The sequence below is a fragment of the Salmo salar genome, chromosome 01 (assembly GCF_965601325.2).
Source record: "Salmo salar chromosome 01, fSalSal1, whole genome shotgun sequence".
Classification (NCBI taxonomy): domain Eukaryota; kingdom Metazoa; phylum Chordata; class Actinopteri; order Salmoniformes; family Salmonidae; genus Salmo; species Salmo salar.
Genome location: NC_138291.1, coordinates 177812501 through 177832500, shown reverse-complemented (window position 1 = coordinate 177832500; position 20000 = coordinate 177812501). Strand labels below are relative to the sequence as shown.

General features: G+C 43.4%; 2 protein-coding genes across 2 annotated transcripts in view; both read right to left on the bottom strand.

The window, feature by feature from the left end:
* Positions 1-2272: 2272 nt before the first annotated feature.
* LOC106572048 (uncharacterized) lies at positions 2273-9169 on the bottom strand. The gene is made up of 2 exons (XM_014145782.3): positions 8621-9169; positions 2273-5689 (listed from the first exon to the last, which is right to left on the bottom strand). Exons 1-2 carry the CDS (start codon positions 8892-8894, stop codon positions 2679-2681), a joined length of 3285 nt encoding a protein of 1094 aa, XP_014001257.3. The 5' UTR covers positions 8895-9169; the 3' UTR covers positions 2273-2678.
* A 10396-nt stretch (positions 9170-19565) lies between these two features.
* Positions 19566-20000, bottom strand: part of LOC106572043 (E3 ubiquitin-protein ligase rnf213-alpha) — a 78575-nt gene continuing 78140 nt past the window's right edge. Inside the window, exon 68 of the mRNA XM_045693885.2 lies at positions 19566-20000. This exon is cut by the window's right edge and continues 1030 nt beyond it. The gene's annotated coding sequence lies outside the window, so the exon portion shown is untranslated.

The following is a 20000-nucleotide window of genomic DNA, read 5'->3' as shown; positions in this document are numbered from 1 at the left end:
ATTGTGCAAGTTCTCCCACTTAAAAAGATGAGAGAGGCCTGTAATTTTCATCATAGGTACACTTCAACTATGACAGACAAAATGAGGGGAAAGAAATCCAGAAAATCACATTGTAGGATTTTTTATGAATTTATTTGCAAATTATGGTAGAAAATAAGTATTTGGTCACCTACAAACAAGCAAGATTTCTGGCTCTCACAGACCTGTAACTTCTTCTTTAAGAGGCTCCTCTGTCCTCCACTCGTTACCTGTATTAATGGCACCTGTTTGAACTTGTTATCAGTATAAAAGACACCTGTCCACAACCTCAAACAGTCTCACTCCAAACTCCACTATGGCCAAGACCAAAGAGCTGTCAAAGGACACCAGAAACAAAATTGTAGACCTGCACTAGGCTGGGAAGACTGAATCTGCAATAGGTAAGCAGCTTGGTTTGAAGAAATCAACTGTGGGAGCAATTATTAGGAAATGGAAGACATACAAGACCACTGATAATCTCCCTCGATCTGGGGCTCCACGCAAGATCTCACCCCGTGGGGTCAAAATGATCACAAGAATGGTGAGCAAAAATCCCAGAACCACACGGGGGGACCTAGTGAATGACCTGCAGAGAGCTGGGACCAAAGTAACAAAGCCTACCATCAGTAACACACTATGCCGCCAGGGACTCAAATCCTGCAGTGCCAGACGTGTCCCCCTGCTTAAGCCAGTACATGTCCAGGCCCGTCTGAAGTTTGCTAGAGAGCATTTGGATGATCCAGAAGAGGATTGGGAGAATGTCATATGGTCAAATGAAACCAAAATATAACTTTTTGGTAAAAACTCAACTCGTCGTGTTTGGAGGACAAAGAATGCTGAGTTGCATCCAAAGAACACCATACCTACTGTGAAGCATGGGGGTGGAAACATCATGCTTTGGGGCTGTTTTTCTGCAAAGGGACCAGGAAGACTGATCCGTGTAAAGGAAAGAATGAATGGGGCCATGTATCGTGAGATTTTGAGTGAAAACCTCCTTCCATCAGCAAGGGCATTGAAGATGAAACGTGGCTGGGTCTTTCAGCATGACAATGATCCCAAACACACCGCCCGGGCAACGAAGGAGTGGCTTCGTAAGAAGCATTTCAAGGTCCTGGAGTGGCCTAACCAGTCTCCAGATCTCAACCCCATAGAAAATCTTTGGAGGGAGTTGAAAGTCCGTGTTGCCCAGCGACAGCCCCAAAACATCACTGCTCTAGAGGAGATCTGCATGGAGGAATGGGCCAAAATACCAGCAACAGTGTGTGAAAACCTTGTGAAGACTTACAGAAAACGTTTGACTTGTGTCATTGCCAACAAAGGGTCAATAACAAAGTATTGAGATAAACTTTTGTTATTGACCAAATACTTATTTTCCACCATAATTTGCAAATAAATTCATAAAAAATCCTACAATGTGATTTTCTGGATTTTTTTGTATATATATATATATATATATATATATACAAAAAAATCCAGAAAATCACAAAATCTATCTATGTAGGATCCCTAGTCAGTCCCCTCTCTATATACAGTATATCTCTATGTAGGACTCCTAGTATGTAGGACCCCTAGTCAGTCCCCTCTCTATATATATATATCTATCTATGTAGGACTCCTAGTCAGTCCCCTCTCTATATACAGTATGTCTCTATGTAGGACTGCTAGTATGTAGGACCCCTAGTCAGTCCCCTCTCTATATACAGTATATCTCTATGTAGGACTCCTAGTCAGTCCCCTCTCTATATACAGTATGTCTCTATGTAGGACTCCTAGTCAGTCCCCTCTCTATATACAGTATGTCTCTATGTAGGACTCCTACTATGTAGGACCCCTAGTCAGTCCCCTCTCTATATACAGTATGTCTCTATATAGGACTCCTACTATGTAGGACCCCTAGTCAGTCCCCTCTCTATATACAGTATGTCTCTATGTAGGACTCCTAGTATGTAGGACCCCTAGTCAGTCCCCTCTCTATATACAGTATATCTCTATGTAGGACTCCTAGTATGTAGGACCCCTAGTCAGTCCCCTCTCTCTCTATATACAGTATGTCTCTATATAGGACTTTTAGTCAGTCCCCTCTCTCTTGATATACATTATGTCTCTATATAGGATCCCTAGTCAGTCCCCTCTCTCTCTCTATATACAGTATGTCTCTATGTAGGACTCCTAGTCAGTCCCCTCATACATATATAATATATATATACATACATATATATATATATATATATATATATATAGATATATATGTGTGTGTGTATATATATATGTAGGACTCCTAGTATGTAGGACCCCTAGTCAGTCCCTTCTCTCTCTCATATATATATAGGACCCCAGCGCAAGTAAAATGTTAAAATGTAAAATGGCTATGCATTCTAAGTAGTATGCTAGTATGGAAATGGAAATAGTAGTGGCGTTCCCTCCCTATCTATCACTCAGGGGCTGCCCCACAGGTGTCATTTCAACATCCAGTTTTCAAATCCCCAAACATGTGAACTGTGTTATAGGATTTCGGTTAAAAATATTCAAAATGTCAAAATTACTTTTTTGCAAATCAAATTATTTTTCCACATTGATTCAATGTTATCACAATGATATGTATTTTTTTTGTGTACAACAACATTGTTCCAACCAGTTGGTGCCCAGTAGGAACCTGTCACTCAGAGGCTGCCCCACCACTTGTTGAGATACACCTCTCCACCAGCCTGACCTGTCTCCAGGTGTCTATTATCACCCTCCTCCCAGCGTAGGATCTCTCCATCTTCCACCAGCACCAACTTCCATTCCACCTGCTTCTCCGCAGGGAGGACGACCCAGCTGGCCCAGAACCCGTCTTGGGCTCTCTCCAGCGGAACGAATCCCGTCCAGCTCCCCAGCTCCTGCTGGTTCCCTGTCACAGCCAGCTCCTGCCAGGGAGACTGGGTGCGGTAGTGGACACAGAACCTCACCCGTACAGTCTTGGGTTTGACAGGAAGCACAGCTGCCATATTTTTATTCCTACGCAGGTGTCCATCTTTGGCTCCTGTTTCTTTAACCTCCTTGAATGCGGTTGCGTCAGCCACCGGTGGATCGTCTAAATTGTGATGCGTTTCTGTGGGATGATGCTCCGCCTCAGCAGAAGAGCATTCGATGGACGAGTGGCTTATACTCACCCATGGTGAGTCACTGTTGTCCTCTGTGCCGCTGACTGTCATCCATTCATTATAGTCCATCGTGGCTTCCATTATGTTAATTTCAACTTTCTCATAACTCTCCTCTATCCGTGTATCATCACTCTGTCTTTTCTTCTCCTCCTCTACACGTGTGTCCTTGCTGTTATTATCAACGATGTCTCCTTTCCTCTCAGCCACATGGGTGTCTCTAACATCAGTTGGCTGGCTCAACCCATCAATGACATAGTCATGAAGTAGACAGTCCTTCCTCCAAAGATCCTCTACCATAGCTTCCATGTCAAGATCCTCTACCATAGCTTCTTTCATATCGTCTTCTACTGTCCTCTCAGAGACTGACGGCACATGGCTGGTCATGTCTGCACCTGGGTATTCTACTTCCTGTATCTCTGAATCACACACATGGCCAGTGTCACTCAAAGCCACCTCGGGGAGATTTTCATCCTGAGGCTCATTGTCAAAGGTAACATGATTGTTTGCCTCAACGTCTGGGCATTCTACATCCTGTATCTCTGTATCACACACATGGTCAAGTTCTTTAGTCTTGGTGTCAGTCAATATCATGTCAGGTAGATATTCATTGGGATGTTCTGATTCCTGAGTGTCGCTGACAAAGGAAACCTGGCTGTCCATATAATCACTTGTACATTCTACTTCCTGTATTTCTTCTTCACATAAATTGCCAGGTTCTTGGAGGTCAGTGTCACTCAAAATCTCTGGGATGTTTTCACTGAGATGTTCTGGACCTTCAGTGATTACCTCATCTGGATATTCTACTCCCACTTCCTCTCTCTCCACCTCATACACATGTTCCGGTTCTATCTCAGGGAGATTTACACTTTCCTGGACTTTGGCAAAAGCAACATGGCTGTGTCTATCATCATCCGGATATTCTACTTCCTCTCTCTCTTTATCCGACACATGTTCAGTGTCAGTCAATGTCATCTCCGGCCTCTCTTCCTGAGGCTCGTTGGAAAAGACAACATGGCTGGTCATGTCATCATCGGGGTATTCTACTTCCTGTATCTCTGTATCACACACATGTTCAGGCCGAGGTTCCGTAAGGTCAGTGTTGGTCAATATCACGTCAGGCCTCTTTTCTTGAGGCGTGATGTTAACGTGGATGTTCATATAATGTTCTGGACATTCAACTTCCTCTTTATCCGTATCACACAGATGTTTAGGCAGGGGTTCTGTAGGGTCAGTACCACTCAATATCATCTCAGCGGCAACATGGCTGGTCATGTCATCATCTGGGTATTGTACTTCCTGTATCTCTGTATAACACACATGGTCAGGTTCTGTAAGGTCAGAGTCAGTCAATATCATGTCAGGGAGATTTCCATTGAGCTCTTCCAGATCTCTCTGAGGCTTGATGGCAAAGGCATGTGGATGGTTTACCTCGGACTCCTCCTCTGTGCTCTCACATTGACAATCATCACTCAGTTCAACTTCCTTCAAACCCTCCTCGTCCTGGTTATACACATCTGTATCCTTCTCATGTCCAGATTGATAGTTTATGTCACTGAGGGAATAGTGACTGGTAGAAGCCTGCTCCTCTTGATCCACGGTACAGTCAGTCTGGGACTCGGCGTCGTCCTGACATAAGCCTTCGTAGAACTGACATAAGCATTCACTGCAATGACACAAGCCTCCACAGACCTGACATAAGCCGTCATAGTGCTGACATATGCCTTCACAGTGCTGTTGAGGTTGAGAGCCGAGGTGAAACTCCTCAACGATCTGCCACTCAGCATATGACTCCCACGTGTAAGGACCATCGCTCTCATTGGTTGTTGTTCGGATCCGTCTAATGGGTTGTAGATCCTCATTGGTTGCTGTTCGGATCCGTCTAATTGGTTCTAGATCCTCATTGGTTGCTGTTCGGATCCATCTAATTGGTTCTAGATCCTCATTGGTTAGTGTTCGGATGCGTCTAATGGGTTCTAGATCCTCATTGGTTAGTGTTCGGATGCGTCTAATGGGTTGTAGATCCTCATTGGTCCGTGCTCGGATCTGTTTAATGGGTTCTAAATCTTCATTGGTTGTTGTTCGGATCCTTGTAATGGGTTCTATATCATCAATGGTTATTGTTGGGATCCCCTCAATGGGTTCTACACCTTCATTGGTGGTTGGGATCCCCTCAATGGGTTCTACACCTTCATTGGTGGTTGGCATCCCCTCAATGGGTTCTACATCCTCATTGGTTATTGTTGGGATCCCCTCAACGGGTTCTACACCTTCATTGGTTGTTGCTGAGATCCCCTCAATGGGTTCTACATCCTCATTGGTTATTGTTGGGATCCCCTCAATGGGTTCTACACCTTCATTGGTTGTTGCTGAGATCCCCTCAATGGGTTCTACATCCTCATTGGTGGTTGGGATCCCCTCAATGGGTTCTACATCCTCATTGGTTGTTGGAATCCATTCCATTGGCTCTCTCCTCCATTCCTCTCCATCCCAGCTCTCCAGTGTCTCTGGCACGACTTCTTCACCCTCCTCTGGAAAATAAGCACATTGGAGATCCTATTAAATTACTGGATGGGCCATATCATAAACCCTCAAAGTTCCAAGGAGGAATCCAAACCAGTCTAATTGGAATGAATAGGTCGTTATCAATAAAACGTCACAATACGGTGCCGAGCTTACAATTTGGCTGCAAGGAGACCCCCGGCTCTGCTAAAACCATTGACAACTATATGCCGTTTCACGGGATTGTTAAATAAATGTTAGCACTATTTTGTTTTAATAACGTCACCTCTTTAAGAGCCTAGTGAGAACTACACATTTCAGATTATTCCACATTTAGCTCTATCATCAGAGTTATACAGTAACTGCATGCTTTTCATGATCAGTAAACACCAATTGATCATGTAATTTCAGATACGTGAAGGTAGCATATCCATTTTGGATGTAGCTAGCTAGCTAAGCAAACAACGTGTCATTTAGCTTGCTTCATCGGAGATTACACTTTTGGAAAGAGCATGACATGGACAAGTCCTCGTCCTGGTATAAAAGTTGTCAGTCGGACTACTTGTCATCACCACTATAGATGGAAAGCAAATCAAACACTATTTGGATATTAGCCGTCTAGTTTATCCCCTGAAAGTTAGCTGGTTAACTAGCCGTCTAGTTTATCCCCTGAAAGTTAGCTGGTTAACTAGCCATCTAGTTAATCCCCTGAAAGTTAGCTTGTTAACTAGCCATATTTACGTGAACTGTTACCTAGCTAGCCAATTTGATGTGATCCATCAATCAATGTTGCCTATCATGTCTGTCAGCAGCAATCGTGATTAAACACTCTTAAAAAACAAATGTTGAAAAGGGGATGTTAGCTAAATTCGCTAGGTCTACGCCTTCATTGGTTGTTGGGATCCCCTCAATGGGTTCTACATAAAAAGTACATTAGGTCTACCTACCACTATACGTTTAGCCAACTGTACAAAGTTTCTACCAGCAGCTAGCAAAGTTAACATTACCAGCTAACTGTACAACGTTTCTACCAGTAGCTAGCAAAGTTAACATTACCAGCTAACTGTACAAAGTTTCTACCAGTAGCTAGCCAAGTTAACTGTACAAAGTTTCTACCAGTAGCTAGCCAAGTTAACATTACCAGCTAACTGTACAAAGTTTCTACCAGTAGCTAGCCAAGTTAACATTACCAGCTAACTGTACAAAGTTTCTACCAGTAGCTAGCCAAGTTAACATTACCAGCTAACTGTACAAAGTTTCTACCAGTAGCTAGCAAAGTTAACATTACCAGTTAACTGTACAAAGTTTCTACCAGTAGCTAGCAAAGTTAACATTACCAGCTAACTGTACAAAGTTTCTACCAGTAGCTAGCAAAGTTAACATTACCAGCTAACTGTACAAAGTTTCTACCAGTAGCTAGCAAAGTAAACATTACCAGCTAACTGTACAAAGTTTCTACCAGTAGCTAGCAAAGTTAACATTACCAGTTAACTGTACAAAGTTTCTACCAGTAGCTAGCCAAGTTAACATTACCAGCTAACTGTACAAAGTTTCTACCAGTAGCTAGCCAAGTTAACATTACCAGCTAACTGTACATCGGAAAATGCGCCCTTCTGCTGCTTGACAGGCAGAGCCCACAAAGGATGGGAAATGAACCTAAACCACTTATACTGGTCTGGTATAGTTCACTTTTATTTGATAAAAATCACTCAAATATCCAATTAATGGTGGCATATTGAGAGATATTGTGAGGCTACCGTTACATTATCTGAAATGACAAGATCAATTGAGGTTTCCTGATCATGAAAAGCATGCAGGTCTTTGCTGTAGTGCCCCACTGTAGCTCAGTTGGTAGAGCATGGCGCTTGCAACGCCAGGGTTGTGGGTTTGATTCCCACGGGGGGCCATTATGTAAAAATGTGTGTACTCTACTGTAAGTCGCTCTGGATAAGAGCGTCTGCTAAATGACGTAAATGTAGTGTAGCCTATAACTCTGTTGATCATAGAACCGTCACTCGAATACTAGCGGACCCTCTAAACCCCGTCCTTCACGGGGAAATTATAGCAAACCTCGCACTGGGAAGGACCGACAGTGAAAGCAAAGATACGAGTAGCTTAAAACCAAAAAGGTAGTACATGCAGGCAAGAGCGTAGGCGAAATATATGCAATAGGATTCGTTGCTGGGAAAGTTTAACGGGAAACGATGTTTGCATTCGTTTTCAAATATTTTAATCATTGAGTTTTGCCTCTCGCTTTAAAAATGATTTGATTACAAGTTTTGGGGTTTTGCTTTTTATGTCTTATTTTTTGTTTACAATTCTATACATTTTGATTTCAACATCCATTATTTCACCCGTCCTCGAAACTGTTTACATTCTCAACTTTATTTTTCATGTTCACGATTTATTTTATTTTGAATACAATACATATGGCGTGAAATTGACCCCATACAGAGACCACTATGATTATTTTTGTCTGCCTCTAAGAGGAAAGTAATGCAAAAGTAACTGAAAGTAATCAAATTACGTTAGTGTGTGTGTGTAAACCAAAAGTTACTTTACTGATTACAATTTCTGACAGGTAACTAGAAAGTAACCTACCCAACCTAATAGCTACTGTAATATCTAAAGCATTATACAGACAATTAAACTAGGGAATTTTGTTAGAGACAACTGATATTTGTTTTTCACTTAAGCAAAGGGCTTCATTGATATAACAAATGTATATTTCCAATCTCCTGCGCGCTCACACAGTTGACGGATTCAAGGAGACCTGCGCACACGTGTTTGTAGACATGACTGTAGTGGGCTTCCTATTCTATTATCATGGCGGATCTCTCATGTAGCGCAACACATAACAAACGTAGTCAGCAATTATGATGCATATGGGTCACATTCGACTTCATTTAAAATCCTAGGACCGATCAGTGAAGAATGAACACTAATAAATGTTGATTTACCTGTTGACTCGACACGGGATAGTATTTTTTCTTCTTCGTTTCGCGTCTCATTGTCGTCCTTTTCAGTTTCCAAAATAGTGTCGTCATCAACCTTCCTTCTTCTTTTACCTCTCTCTGTCTGTATGTATCTGTATATGATGAGTGCGGCCCATACAGACATCATGGTAATAATAGCCAACACCACTGCAATCATCCAATCATTCATACAATACAACGCAGTTAAATCCCCTGCACGTCTTTCAAAAACGACGGTTTTACTTTTTTTGATCGTCATTTTTGCAGCCTCTGTCACGGATAGGAAAGAGCGAATATTGGCTATGGGCGCGGATTCCAACAAGCTGTGCGTGTTTCTCCACCAGCCGCGTTCCGAATGACCTCTTGTTGCGGCACGCACACATATCTCAGATCTGCAATCAAGTGAGCCCACTGCCAATACGCTGACTGAATCACAGGGTCCCGCTATGCATGCACGGTGACGGTACACGGTGTTGAAAGAATCAAGCAGACTCGGATAAAAACACCTCCTCAATTAGCCTGTGTGTTAAAACCAAATTATAAAACATGACTCAAACAACAATACAATAAATTGCATAATGATTTTGTGCTACATTGATTACGATGTATGGAAATGAATGCTTTGTGATACACATTTTGCTGATTTAAAAAAAAACATAATCTTAGATTGGCTCACACGTAGGCCTAGTGGTGGTGGTGTTTGGTGCTGGAGTTAGTGTTTTTTATACATCTTTATTTAACTAGGAAAGTCAGTTAAGAACAAATTATTATTTACAATGATGGCCTACCAAAAAGCAAAAGACCTGTGGGGATGGGGGCTGGGATTAAAAATATATATTTTTTATTACAAAACACATCACAATAAGAGAGACAACAACACTACATACAGACAGACCTAAGACAACAACATAGCAAGGCACAACACATGACAACACAGCATGGTAGCAACACATGACAACACAGCATGGTAGCAACACAACATGACAACAACATGGTAGCAGCACAAAACAGGGTACAAACATTATTGGGCACAGTCAACAGCACAAAGGTCAAGAAGGTAGAGACAACAATACATCACACAAAGCAGCCACAACTGTCAGTAAGAGTGTCCATGATTGAGTCTTTGAATGAAGAGATGCAGATAAAACGGTCCAGTTTGAGTGTTTGTTGCAGCTCGTTCCAGTCGCTAGCTGCAGCGAACTGAAAAGACGAGCGACCCAGGGATGTGTGTGCTTTGGGGACCTTTAACAGAATGTGACTGGTAGAACGGGTGTTGTATGTGGAGGGTGAGGGCTGCAGTAGATATCTCAGATAGGGGGGAGTGAACGGGTGTTGTATGTGGAGGATGAGGGCTGCAGTAGATATCTCAGATAGGGGGGAGTGAGGCCTAAGAGGGTTTTATAAATAAGCATCAACCAGTGGGTCTTGCGACGGGTATACAGAGATGACCAGTTTACAGAGGAGTATAGAGTGACGTGATGTGTCCTATAAGGAGCGTTGGTGGTAAATCTAATGGCCAAATGGTAAAGAACATCTAGCTGCTCGAGAGCACCCTTACCTGCCGATCTATAAATTACGTCTCTGTACTCTAACATGGGTAGGATAGTCATCTGAATCAGGGTTAGTTTGGCAGCTGGGGTGAAAGAGGAGTGATTACGATAGAGGAAACCAAGTCTAGATTTAATTTTAGCCTGCAGCTTTGATATGTGCTGAGAGAAGGAAAGTGAACTGTCTTGCCATACTCCCAAGTACTTGTATGAGGTGTAGTGATGGTGTCTGGTTCTGTAAAAAGGCTTTATTAGGGTGTGGGTAGTATGGGAATTGGTTTTGAATAATCCAGTGTGATTGGGAGTTTATTGAAATACATGGCCATGTCAAATAATAGAAGTAAAATCTTTCCAACCTCAGAATTACTAATACTGTCAATGAAAAGTACATATTTGCTGCCATCTAGTGGTATAATGGCGTAGATCCCACAATTCATGTACTATTAGGCTACTGAAATGTCGAACGTACGTCAAACTGTATGTCGACGGCTTGACAGAAACGGTAGCAGAACGTGAATGTTGAACTTTTGTCGCATACATATCCAGATGATGCTGCGTACTATTTTGCGCAAAACCACTGTCGGTGTGGTCGAAGCGTCATAAGTGCAACAGTCTATTCATTTGTTCAACTGCATTTTTTAACACTCTAAACAACTTGTTGCGTCAGTATCATGTGATAAAAAGACAAGAGTTTCTGTTTACTGGTAGCTTTGTGCTTGGTATATCACCCTCTGGCACATCCGGATTACTCTTGATGGGTCATTGTTGATGTTTAGGGCAGGGACATGGTGCTCTGTTAAAAAGCAGACTTGTTACCGTAGCGCAACACTCCTCCCATGGCAGCCAGGGGTCTAGATCTAGAATATGTAGAACATGAATAGGTCATTAAATTGTGTTTATGCTAACTATGTGGGTTATACATTTTTATTTATTTATTTATTTATTTCACCTTTATTTAACCAGGTAGGCAAGTTGAGAACAAGTTCTCATTTACAATTGCGACCTGGCCAAGATAAAGCAAAGCAGTTCGACACATACAACAACACAGAGTTACACATGGAGTAAAACAAACATACAGTCAATAATACAGTAGAAAAATATGTCTATATACAATGTGAGCAAATGAGGTGAGATAAGGGAGGTAAAGGCAAAAAGGCCATGGTGGCAAAGTAAATACAATATAGCAAGTAAAACACTGGAATGGTAGATTTGTAGTGGAAGAAAGTGCAAAGTAGAAATAGAAATAATGGGGTGCAAAGGAGCAAAATAAATAAATACAGTATGGGAATGAGGTAGATAGATGGGCTGTTTACAGATGGGCTATGTACAGGTGCAATGATCTGTGAGCTGCTCTGACAGCTGGTGCTTAAAGCTAGTGAGGGAGATATGAGTCTCCAGCTTCAGAGATTTTTGCAGTTCGTTCCAGTCATTGGCAGCAGAGAACTGGAAGGAAAGGCGACCAAAGGAGGGATTGGCTTTGGGGGTGACCAGTGAGGTATACCTGTTGGAGCGCGTGCTACGAGTGGGTGCTGCTATGGTGACCAGCGAGCTGAGATAAGGCGGGGCTTTACCAAGCAGAGACTTGTAGATGACCTGTAGCCAGTGGGTTTGGCGACGAGTATGAAGCGAGGGCCAACCAACGAGAATGTACAGGTCGCAGTGGTGGGTAGTGTATGGGGCTTTGGTGACAAAACGGATGGCACTGTGATAGACTGCATCCAATTTGTTGAGTAGAGTGTTGTTGTTGAGTAGAGTGTCGGCGATGTCATCTATTTTATAGATGACATCGCCAAAGTCGATGATCGGTAGGATGGTCAGTTTTACGAGGGTATGTTTGGCAGCATGAGTGAAGGATGCTTTGTTGCGATATAGGAACCCGATTCTAGATTTAATTTTGGATTGGAGATGCTTAATGTGAGTCTGGAAGGAGAGTTTACAGTCTAACCAGACACCTAGGTATTTGTAGTTGTCCACGTATTCTAAGTCAGAGCCGTCCAGAGTAGTGATGCTGGACGGACGGGCAGGTGCGGGAAGACCTACTTCAGAACATGAACAAAAGTTATATAAATCAGTGTCACTCAGATTAAATCTACGTTCAGGATTATGATAAATCCTATGAAAATTATAGTGGATGAGCTGGTTCTTTGAATAATTAATATTACCCCAAATTGAGGACCAATCCCACTCCAGTACAGTGTTTAAGAATATACACTGCTCAAAAAAATAAAGGGAACACTTAAACAACACAATGTAACTCCAAGTCAATCACACTTCTGTGAAATCAAACTGTCCACTTAGGAAGCAACACTGATTGACAATAAATTTCACATGCTGTTATGCAAACGGTATAGACAACAGGTGGAAATTATAGGCAATTAGCAAGACACCCCCAATAAAGGAGTGGTTCTGCAGGTGGTGACCACAGACCACTTCTCAGATCCTATGCTTCCTGGCTGATGTTTTGGTCACTTTTGAATGCTGGCGGTGCTTTCACTCTAGTGGTAGCATGAGATGGAGTCTACAACCCACACAAGTGGCTCAGGTAGTGCAGCTCATCCAGGATGGCACATCAATGCAAGCTGTGGCAAGAAGGTTTGCTGTGTCTGTCAGCGTAGTGTCCAGAGCATGGAGGCGCTACCAGGAGACAGGCCAGTACATCAGGAGACGTGGAGGAGGCCGTAGGAGGGCAACAACCCAGCAGCAGGACCGCTACCTCCGCCTTTGTGCAAGGAGGAGCAGGAGGAGCACTGCCAGAGCCCTGCAAAATGACCTCCAGCAGGCCACAAATGTGCATGTGTCTGCTCAAACGGTCAGAAACAGACTCCATGAGGGTGGTATGAGGGCCCGACGTCCACAGGTGGGGGTTGCGCTTACAGCCCAACACCGTGCAGGACGTTTGGCATTTGCCAGAGAACACCAAGATTGTCAAATTTGCCACTGGCACCCTGTGCTCTTCACAGATGAAAGCAGGTTCACACTGAGCACATGTCACAGACGTGACAGAGTCTGGAGACGCCGTGGAGAACATTCTGCTGCCTGCAACATCCTCCAGCATGACCGGTTTGGCGGTGGGTCAGTCATGGTGTGGGGTGGCATTTCTTTGGGGGGCCGCACAGCCCTCCATGTGCTCACCAGAGGTAGCCTGACTGCCATTAGGTACCGAGATGAGATCCTCAGACCCCTTGTGAGACCATATGCTGGTGCGGTTGGCCCTGGGTACCTCCTAATGCAAGACAATGCTAGACCTCATGTGGCTGGAGTGTGTCAGCAGTTCCTGCAAGAGGAAGGCGTTGATGCTATGGAGGAGATCCCTCAGGAGACCATCCGCCACCTCATCAGGAGCATGCCAAGGCGTTGTAGGGAGGTCATACAGGCACGTGGAGGCCACACTCTCTACTGAGCCTCATTTTGACTTGTTTTAAGGACATTACATCAAAGTTGGATCAGCCTGTAGTGTGGTTTTCCACTTTAATTTTGAGTGTGACTTCAAATCCAGACCTCCATGGGTTGATAAATTGGATTTCCATTGATTATTTTTGTGTGATTTTGTTGTCAGCACATTCAACTATGTAAAGAAAAAAGTATTTAATAAGATTATTTCATTCATTCAGATCTAGGATGTGTTATTTTAGTGTTCCCTTTATTTTTTTTGAGCAGTATATTTTTCCCAACTCTTGGACAGGCATGTGATATAATGAGGAATTCATGTTGTACATTGCAGATACAAGACCAAGGACCAGTCTGGCATCCCAAGGTACATCATAAGAACCACAAAAAAAACTGTGAGGGGAATATGATTCTTTTAAAATCTTGAAATGAACCATGACCTTGTGAATTACAAATATCTGACAGTACATGTATACCAGATCATCGGGGAAAGGTGAAGGGCATGGAACCAGACAGTAGGAAATTATTCCAAAGTTCGCAAGATTTCATGAAGATTGAGGAGTAGAAGTTATTGGATTTGCTGCCAAAACAATCAAGGAGCTTGATATAGACTCAATGTGAGACAGCAAATTTTTTTGCTTTGTCCCAGAAAATGGAAGATCTTGCATTCTGATTGGGGAGCACAAAGCATTTTTTTTTACTATTTGCCAAGGCACATCGGAGGTAGGGTCTAGCCAGATCTTAAATGTTCTCATCTGAAAGTACTATAGCTTAAAGTTGGGGAAAGAAAGACGACCAGATTTCCTAGGACATTGTAGGGTAGTAGTGAGGCTTATTTTAGGATTCCTCCCGTTCCAAATAAGAACATTTTTTATGTTCTAAATAAAAAGAGTGAGGGGGGTGGCACTAGACATGCTTGAGGGACATTATGGATAAGAAGAGAAGAAACAGGTAAGTGATGAGGTACAGCTCCCTCCAGATCATGGTCCCCTGTAGGTCAAAGACAATAAGACAGTCATCTGTTCATCTAGTCCAGTGGCTTTTCAAACCTCTCCTTGAGAGGAAAACCTCACCCACAGCTGTTTCCATGTATTTGAACTATTCCACAGCTAGCTCACCTGATTGAACTTGTCAAATAATCATCAAGCCCTTGAATAGGTGAATCAGGTGAGACGTTTTGAAACGTCTGGTGGTCCCCAAAGAGAGTTTTGAAAATCACTGGTCTAGTCCCACTATGACATCATCAACAGTAGCAGGTCCAGCTCTCTTCTGACTGGCAGAATTTCACAAGCTACTGATGTTTGTACCATAGAAATGGAATTACTAGAATTAATTAACTAGCATTACTATTTCTATGGTTCATACTTACAGGTGATTGGTCCGATAGTAAGGGTCTTGATCGGGACAGAGCAGGATACGGAGTGGATCTTCCTCCTTGAACAAGTCTGAGGGGGAAAGAGCAGGGGGAGTAAGAATCCTCGTTAACACCTTGTGCTAACATGTGGATTTCGTGAACTGATCAATATGATCCAATCAGTATCTGTATAGGAGACATTTTGGCGTGTTTATGAGTTGTGTGTGTTGTCTGTCAAGGGTTATTTTGACTTGTTTTCTACACTAGAGGGCACAATATGTTGGGGTCCTGGGTCACTGGTCACGTGTGTGTGTGTGTATATATAGGTAGCACAGGTGACCAGGAAGGGTTAACACAGGTGACCAGGAAAGGTTAACACAGGTGACCAGGAAGGGTTAACACAGGTGACCAGGAAGGGTTAACACAGGTGACCAGGAAGGGTTAGCACAGGTGACCAGGAAGGGTTAGCACAGGTGACCAGAAAGGGTTAGCACAGGTGACCAGAAAGGGTTAGCACAGGTGACCAGAAAGGGTTAGCACAGGTGACCAGGAAGGGTTAGCACAGGTGACCAGGAAGGGTTAGCACAGATGACCAGGAAGGGTTAGCACAGATGACCAGGAAGGGTTAGCACAGGTGACCAGGAAGGGTTAGCACAGGTGACCAGGAAGGGTTAGCACAGGTGACCAGGAAGGGTTAGCACAGGTGACCAGGAAGGGTTAGCACAGGTGACCAGGAAGGGTTAGCACAGGTGACCAGGAAGGGTTAGCACAGGTGACCAGGAAGGGTTAGCACAGGTGACCAGGAAGGGTTAGCACAGGTGACCAGGAAGGGTTAGCACAGGTGACCAGGAAGGGTTAGCACAGGTGACCAGGAAGTGTTAACACAATGTTACCAGGAAGGGTTAGCACAATGTTACCATAGACCCTACATGACTGAACATAATATGCATTTTCTCACCTTAAGGGTTTCCACAGCTGCCCGCCGACCAGGGGGGTGCCACACTGTGTCCTCATATGCTCCTGGTGGGAGGAGCAGAGCTGGTCGGCCAGGTGAGCAGTGGAAGCATCCAGACCAATGGACTCCAGACCAGCCCTGCTGAGACCCACCTCTAGGAGGTTCTAACCCACACATCAGCGCTGGAGCCTCCATAGGTGGACTCGGTGTTGCCATGGCGGTAGTGACAGGAGCCAGGGTTGGTTTCTTTGTGGTGGTGTCAGGTGTTCAGGGGCGAGCTGTTGTTGTAGTTGGGGGTTCGGTGTCAGCATCAGGAGCTTTTGTAGGTTTATGTGTAGTTTATGTGTAGTGGTGGTGTAGTTTATGTGTAGTTTAGGTGTAGTGGTGGTGTAGTGGTGGTGTAGTTTAGGTGTAGTGGTGGTGTAGAGGTGGTGTTATAGTTTAGGTGTAGTGGTGTTATAGTTTAGGTGTAGTGGTGGTGTAGTTTAGGTGTAGTGGTGGTGTAGTTTAGGTGTAGTGGTGGTATAGTTTAGGTGTAGTGGTGGTGTAGTTTAGGTGTAGTGGTGGTGTAGTTTAGGTGTAGTGGTGGTGTAGTGGTGGTGTAGTGGTGGTGTAGTGGTGGTGTAGTTTAGGTGTAGTGGTGGTGTAGTGGTGGTGTAGTGGTGGTGTAGTGGTGGTGTAGTGGTGGTGTAGTTTAGGTGTAGTGGTATTATAGTTTAGGTGTAGTGGTGGTGTAGTGGTGGTGTAGTTTAGGTGTAGTGGTGGTGTAGTTTAGGTGTAGTGGTGGTGTAGTGGTGGTATAGTTTAGGTGTAGTGGTGGTGTAGTGGTGGTGTAGTTTAGGTGTAGTGGTGGTGTAGTTTAGGTGTAGTGGTGGTGTAGTTTAGGTGTAGTGGTGGTGTAGTTTAGGTGTAGTGGTGGTATAGTTTAGGTGTAGTGGTGGTGTAGTTTAGGTGTAGTGGTGGTGTAGTTTAGGTGTAGTGGTGGTGTAGTGGTGGTATAGTTTAGGTGTAGTGGTGGTGTAGTTTAGGTGTAGTGGTGGTGTCTGGTCCTGGAGTTGTGGTGGTTTGTAGTAGTGGGTTCAGGGGTCGTCGTAGTTAAAGGGACATCGGACATGGCTGAAATGTGAGAGCTTTGCTTAAGAGCCAGTGTCACCTGTGTGTGTGTAACAGGACTCTTCTTACTGTACGTAGTGTTGAGAACAATCATCATGGACTTCAGCACGTAGCACCAGTCACAGATCTACTATCTGATAGGGAAACAGCACGGATAGCACGTCGTGCAAAGCAGCCAACACAGATCATTCTACTCTCTGCACGCACATGCTGGTTTGGCGCTTGTTGACTGGGGTAACCACAGTTACCAAAGATAATCCAAGTTTACCACAACAGGGCCAGGAGTTTTTCTCCAGGATCATGTGATCTGACCAGGGAAAACTTCCTGGCCCTAAATATAGCTCTAGTTAAACATCGTAATTCAAAAATAAAACTACCCAACTGTCATAATGAATCATACAACGCAAGAGCCATTACCCGAGCCATCTGCTGTCCACTGATGGACTGTATGAGCACGAACCATTACCCGAGCCATCTCCTGTCCACTGATGGACTGTACAGACAGGAACCATTACCTGAGCCATCTCCTGTCCACTGATGGACTGTACAGACAGGAACCATTACCTGAGCCATCTCCTGTCCACTGATGGACTGTACAGACAGGAACCATTACCCGAGCCATCTCCTGTCCACTGATGGACTGTATTAGCAAGAGCCATTACCCGAGCCATCTCCTGACTCCTGATGGACTGTATCAGCACAAACCATTACCCGAGCCATCTGCTGTCCACTGATGGACTGTACAGACAGGAGCCATTACCCGAGCCATCTCCTGACTCCCGATGGACTGTATCAGCACAAACCATTACCCGAGCCATCTCCTGTCCACTGATGGACTGTATGAGCACGAACCATTACCCGAGCCATCTCCTGTCCACTGATGGACTGTATGAGCACGAACCATTACCCGAGCCATCTCCTGTCGACTGATGGACTGTATCAGCACGAACCATTACCCGAGCCATCTCCTGTCCACTGATGGACTGTATGAGCATCAGGAGTACAGAGCCCCTGAAGTCATCATCCTTCAGATCATAAATAAACCTGAAATAACACATTTTAAATGGCTCCCATAATTTCATGCACAATCAATTCTACTCAAATGAACTGCAAGAATTCTACACATTTAAAACAACATTACAGTAAGTCTTGAAGTTTCATGAGACGTTTTAGTAAAGAAACACGGACCACTCAGTCTTTCGGATGGGATGTTAAATGGGTGTCCTGACTCTCTGTGGTCACTAAAGATCCCATGGTACTTATTGTAGAGTAACGGTGTTAACCCTGGTGTCCTGACTCTCTGTGGTCACTAAAGATCCCATGGTACTTATTGTAGAGTAACGGTGTTAACCCTGGTGTCCTGACTCTCTGTGGTCACTAAAGATCCCATGGTACTTATTGTAGAGTAACGGTGTTAACCCTGGTGTCCTGACTCTCTGTGGTCACTAAAGATCCCATGGTACTTATTGTAGAGTAACGGTGTTAACCCCGGTGTCCTGGCTAAATGTCCAATCTGGCCCTCGTATCATCATGGCCACCTAATCATCCCCAGCTTCTAATTGGCTCATTCATCCCCCCTCCTCTCCCCTGTAACTATTCCCCAGGTCGTTGCTCTAAATGAGAATGTGTTTTCAGTCAATTTACCAGGTAAAATAAGGGTTACATTTATTTTTTTATTTTTTTTTATAAAGTGAGCTTGATTCCAAATCCCAGAATGTATACACAGGTAAAAGGGGAGAGTATATTACATAGCAGAATGTCAGGAACATTGACAATTGTGGGCTTTCATTATTAACTATTCGTCCATCAATCAAATTTCAAAAAGGCCTACAAGAAAGAACCCAGTTACAAAACTCAGTGAACTTTGAATAAAAAAATATATAAGTATGGCAAAATATGCTGTTTAATGAATGGCCAATTGAACATTATATACCATTTTGAAACTGAACCCTCAATTAAGCAATAATGCATGAGGAGGGTTGGTATATGACCAATGAGCTAAGGGCTGTTCTTCTACACGACGCAACGCGGAGTGCCTGGATACAACCCTTAGCTGTGGTATATTGGCCATATACCACAAACCCCGAGGTACCTTATTGCTATTATAAATGTAATTAGAGCAGTACAAATTAAATGTTTTGTCATACCCGTAGTATATGTTCTGATATACCACGGCTGTCAGCCAATCAGCATTCAGGGCTTGAACCACCCAGTTTATAGTATGTATTAGGACAGTGAAGCTAATCTTTTTTTTTTTATTGTTGCTCTCAACTATGGAGTGATGATGGCCTAAGATCTTCATGGGTCGCTGGGCCTAATGCTGTGTTCACCTGCTAGTCAGACCTAGGAGACTGTGACATTTCCGACATGGAAACTGGTGGTAGAAACATGAGCTCCGAGTTCCCCCACTTGAAATTACAAGAATCAACCAATAGGAAGTACTACGCAAATAAATGATGTTCATTTTAACTCTGAGGTTCCGAGTTTCTGATAGCACGTGAATGCGGCATACATTATTGATAGAGTGATATATTTCCCCCCCCCCCAAAAAAAAACACACACTCGATAGCACAATGATTTTTTGTTTCAATCATTGTTTAAATAAGTACAATTACATTTTTCACAAACCAATTTCATCCTTGAGATTCATGATCAATGCCCAACTGCAATATAAAATAACTTCCAAATGATCAAATTGACAATTTACTATACTTCAAGTCTAGACTAGGGCCTAGATTTAAATCAGATCTACATTAAACTGCATAGCATTTCATCAAGATTTAATCAGATCTACATTAAACTGCATAGCATATCATCTAGATTTAATCAGATCTACATTAAACTGCATAGCGTATCATTGCGATGTCGGAGGTGTAACTGGTATATGTTTTGTCGCTAACATTTTACCATAGTAAGTTAGAGGACTCTAAATGGATATAACCCTTTTTAGCATTTATATTTAAGGCTTCCACAATTTTTAAATAGTCAACTGGAATGACACACATTATT

Bases quoted from the DNA above. Each gene is read 5' to 3' on its own strand.
- LOC106572048 (XM_014145782.3), bottom strand. From the start codon at position 8,894: ATGACGATCAAAAAAAGTAAAACCGTCGTTTTTGAAAGACGTGCAGGG. The intron at 5,690-8,620 runs GTAAATCAACAT...CTTATTTTCCAG, and splicing joins ATCCCGTGTCGAGTCAACAG to AGGAGGGTGAAGAAGTCGTG.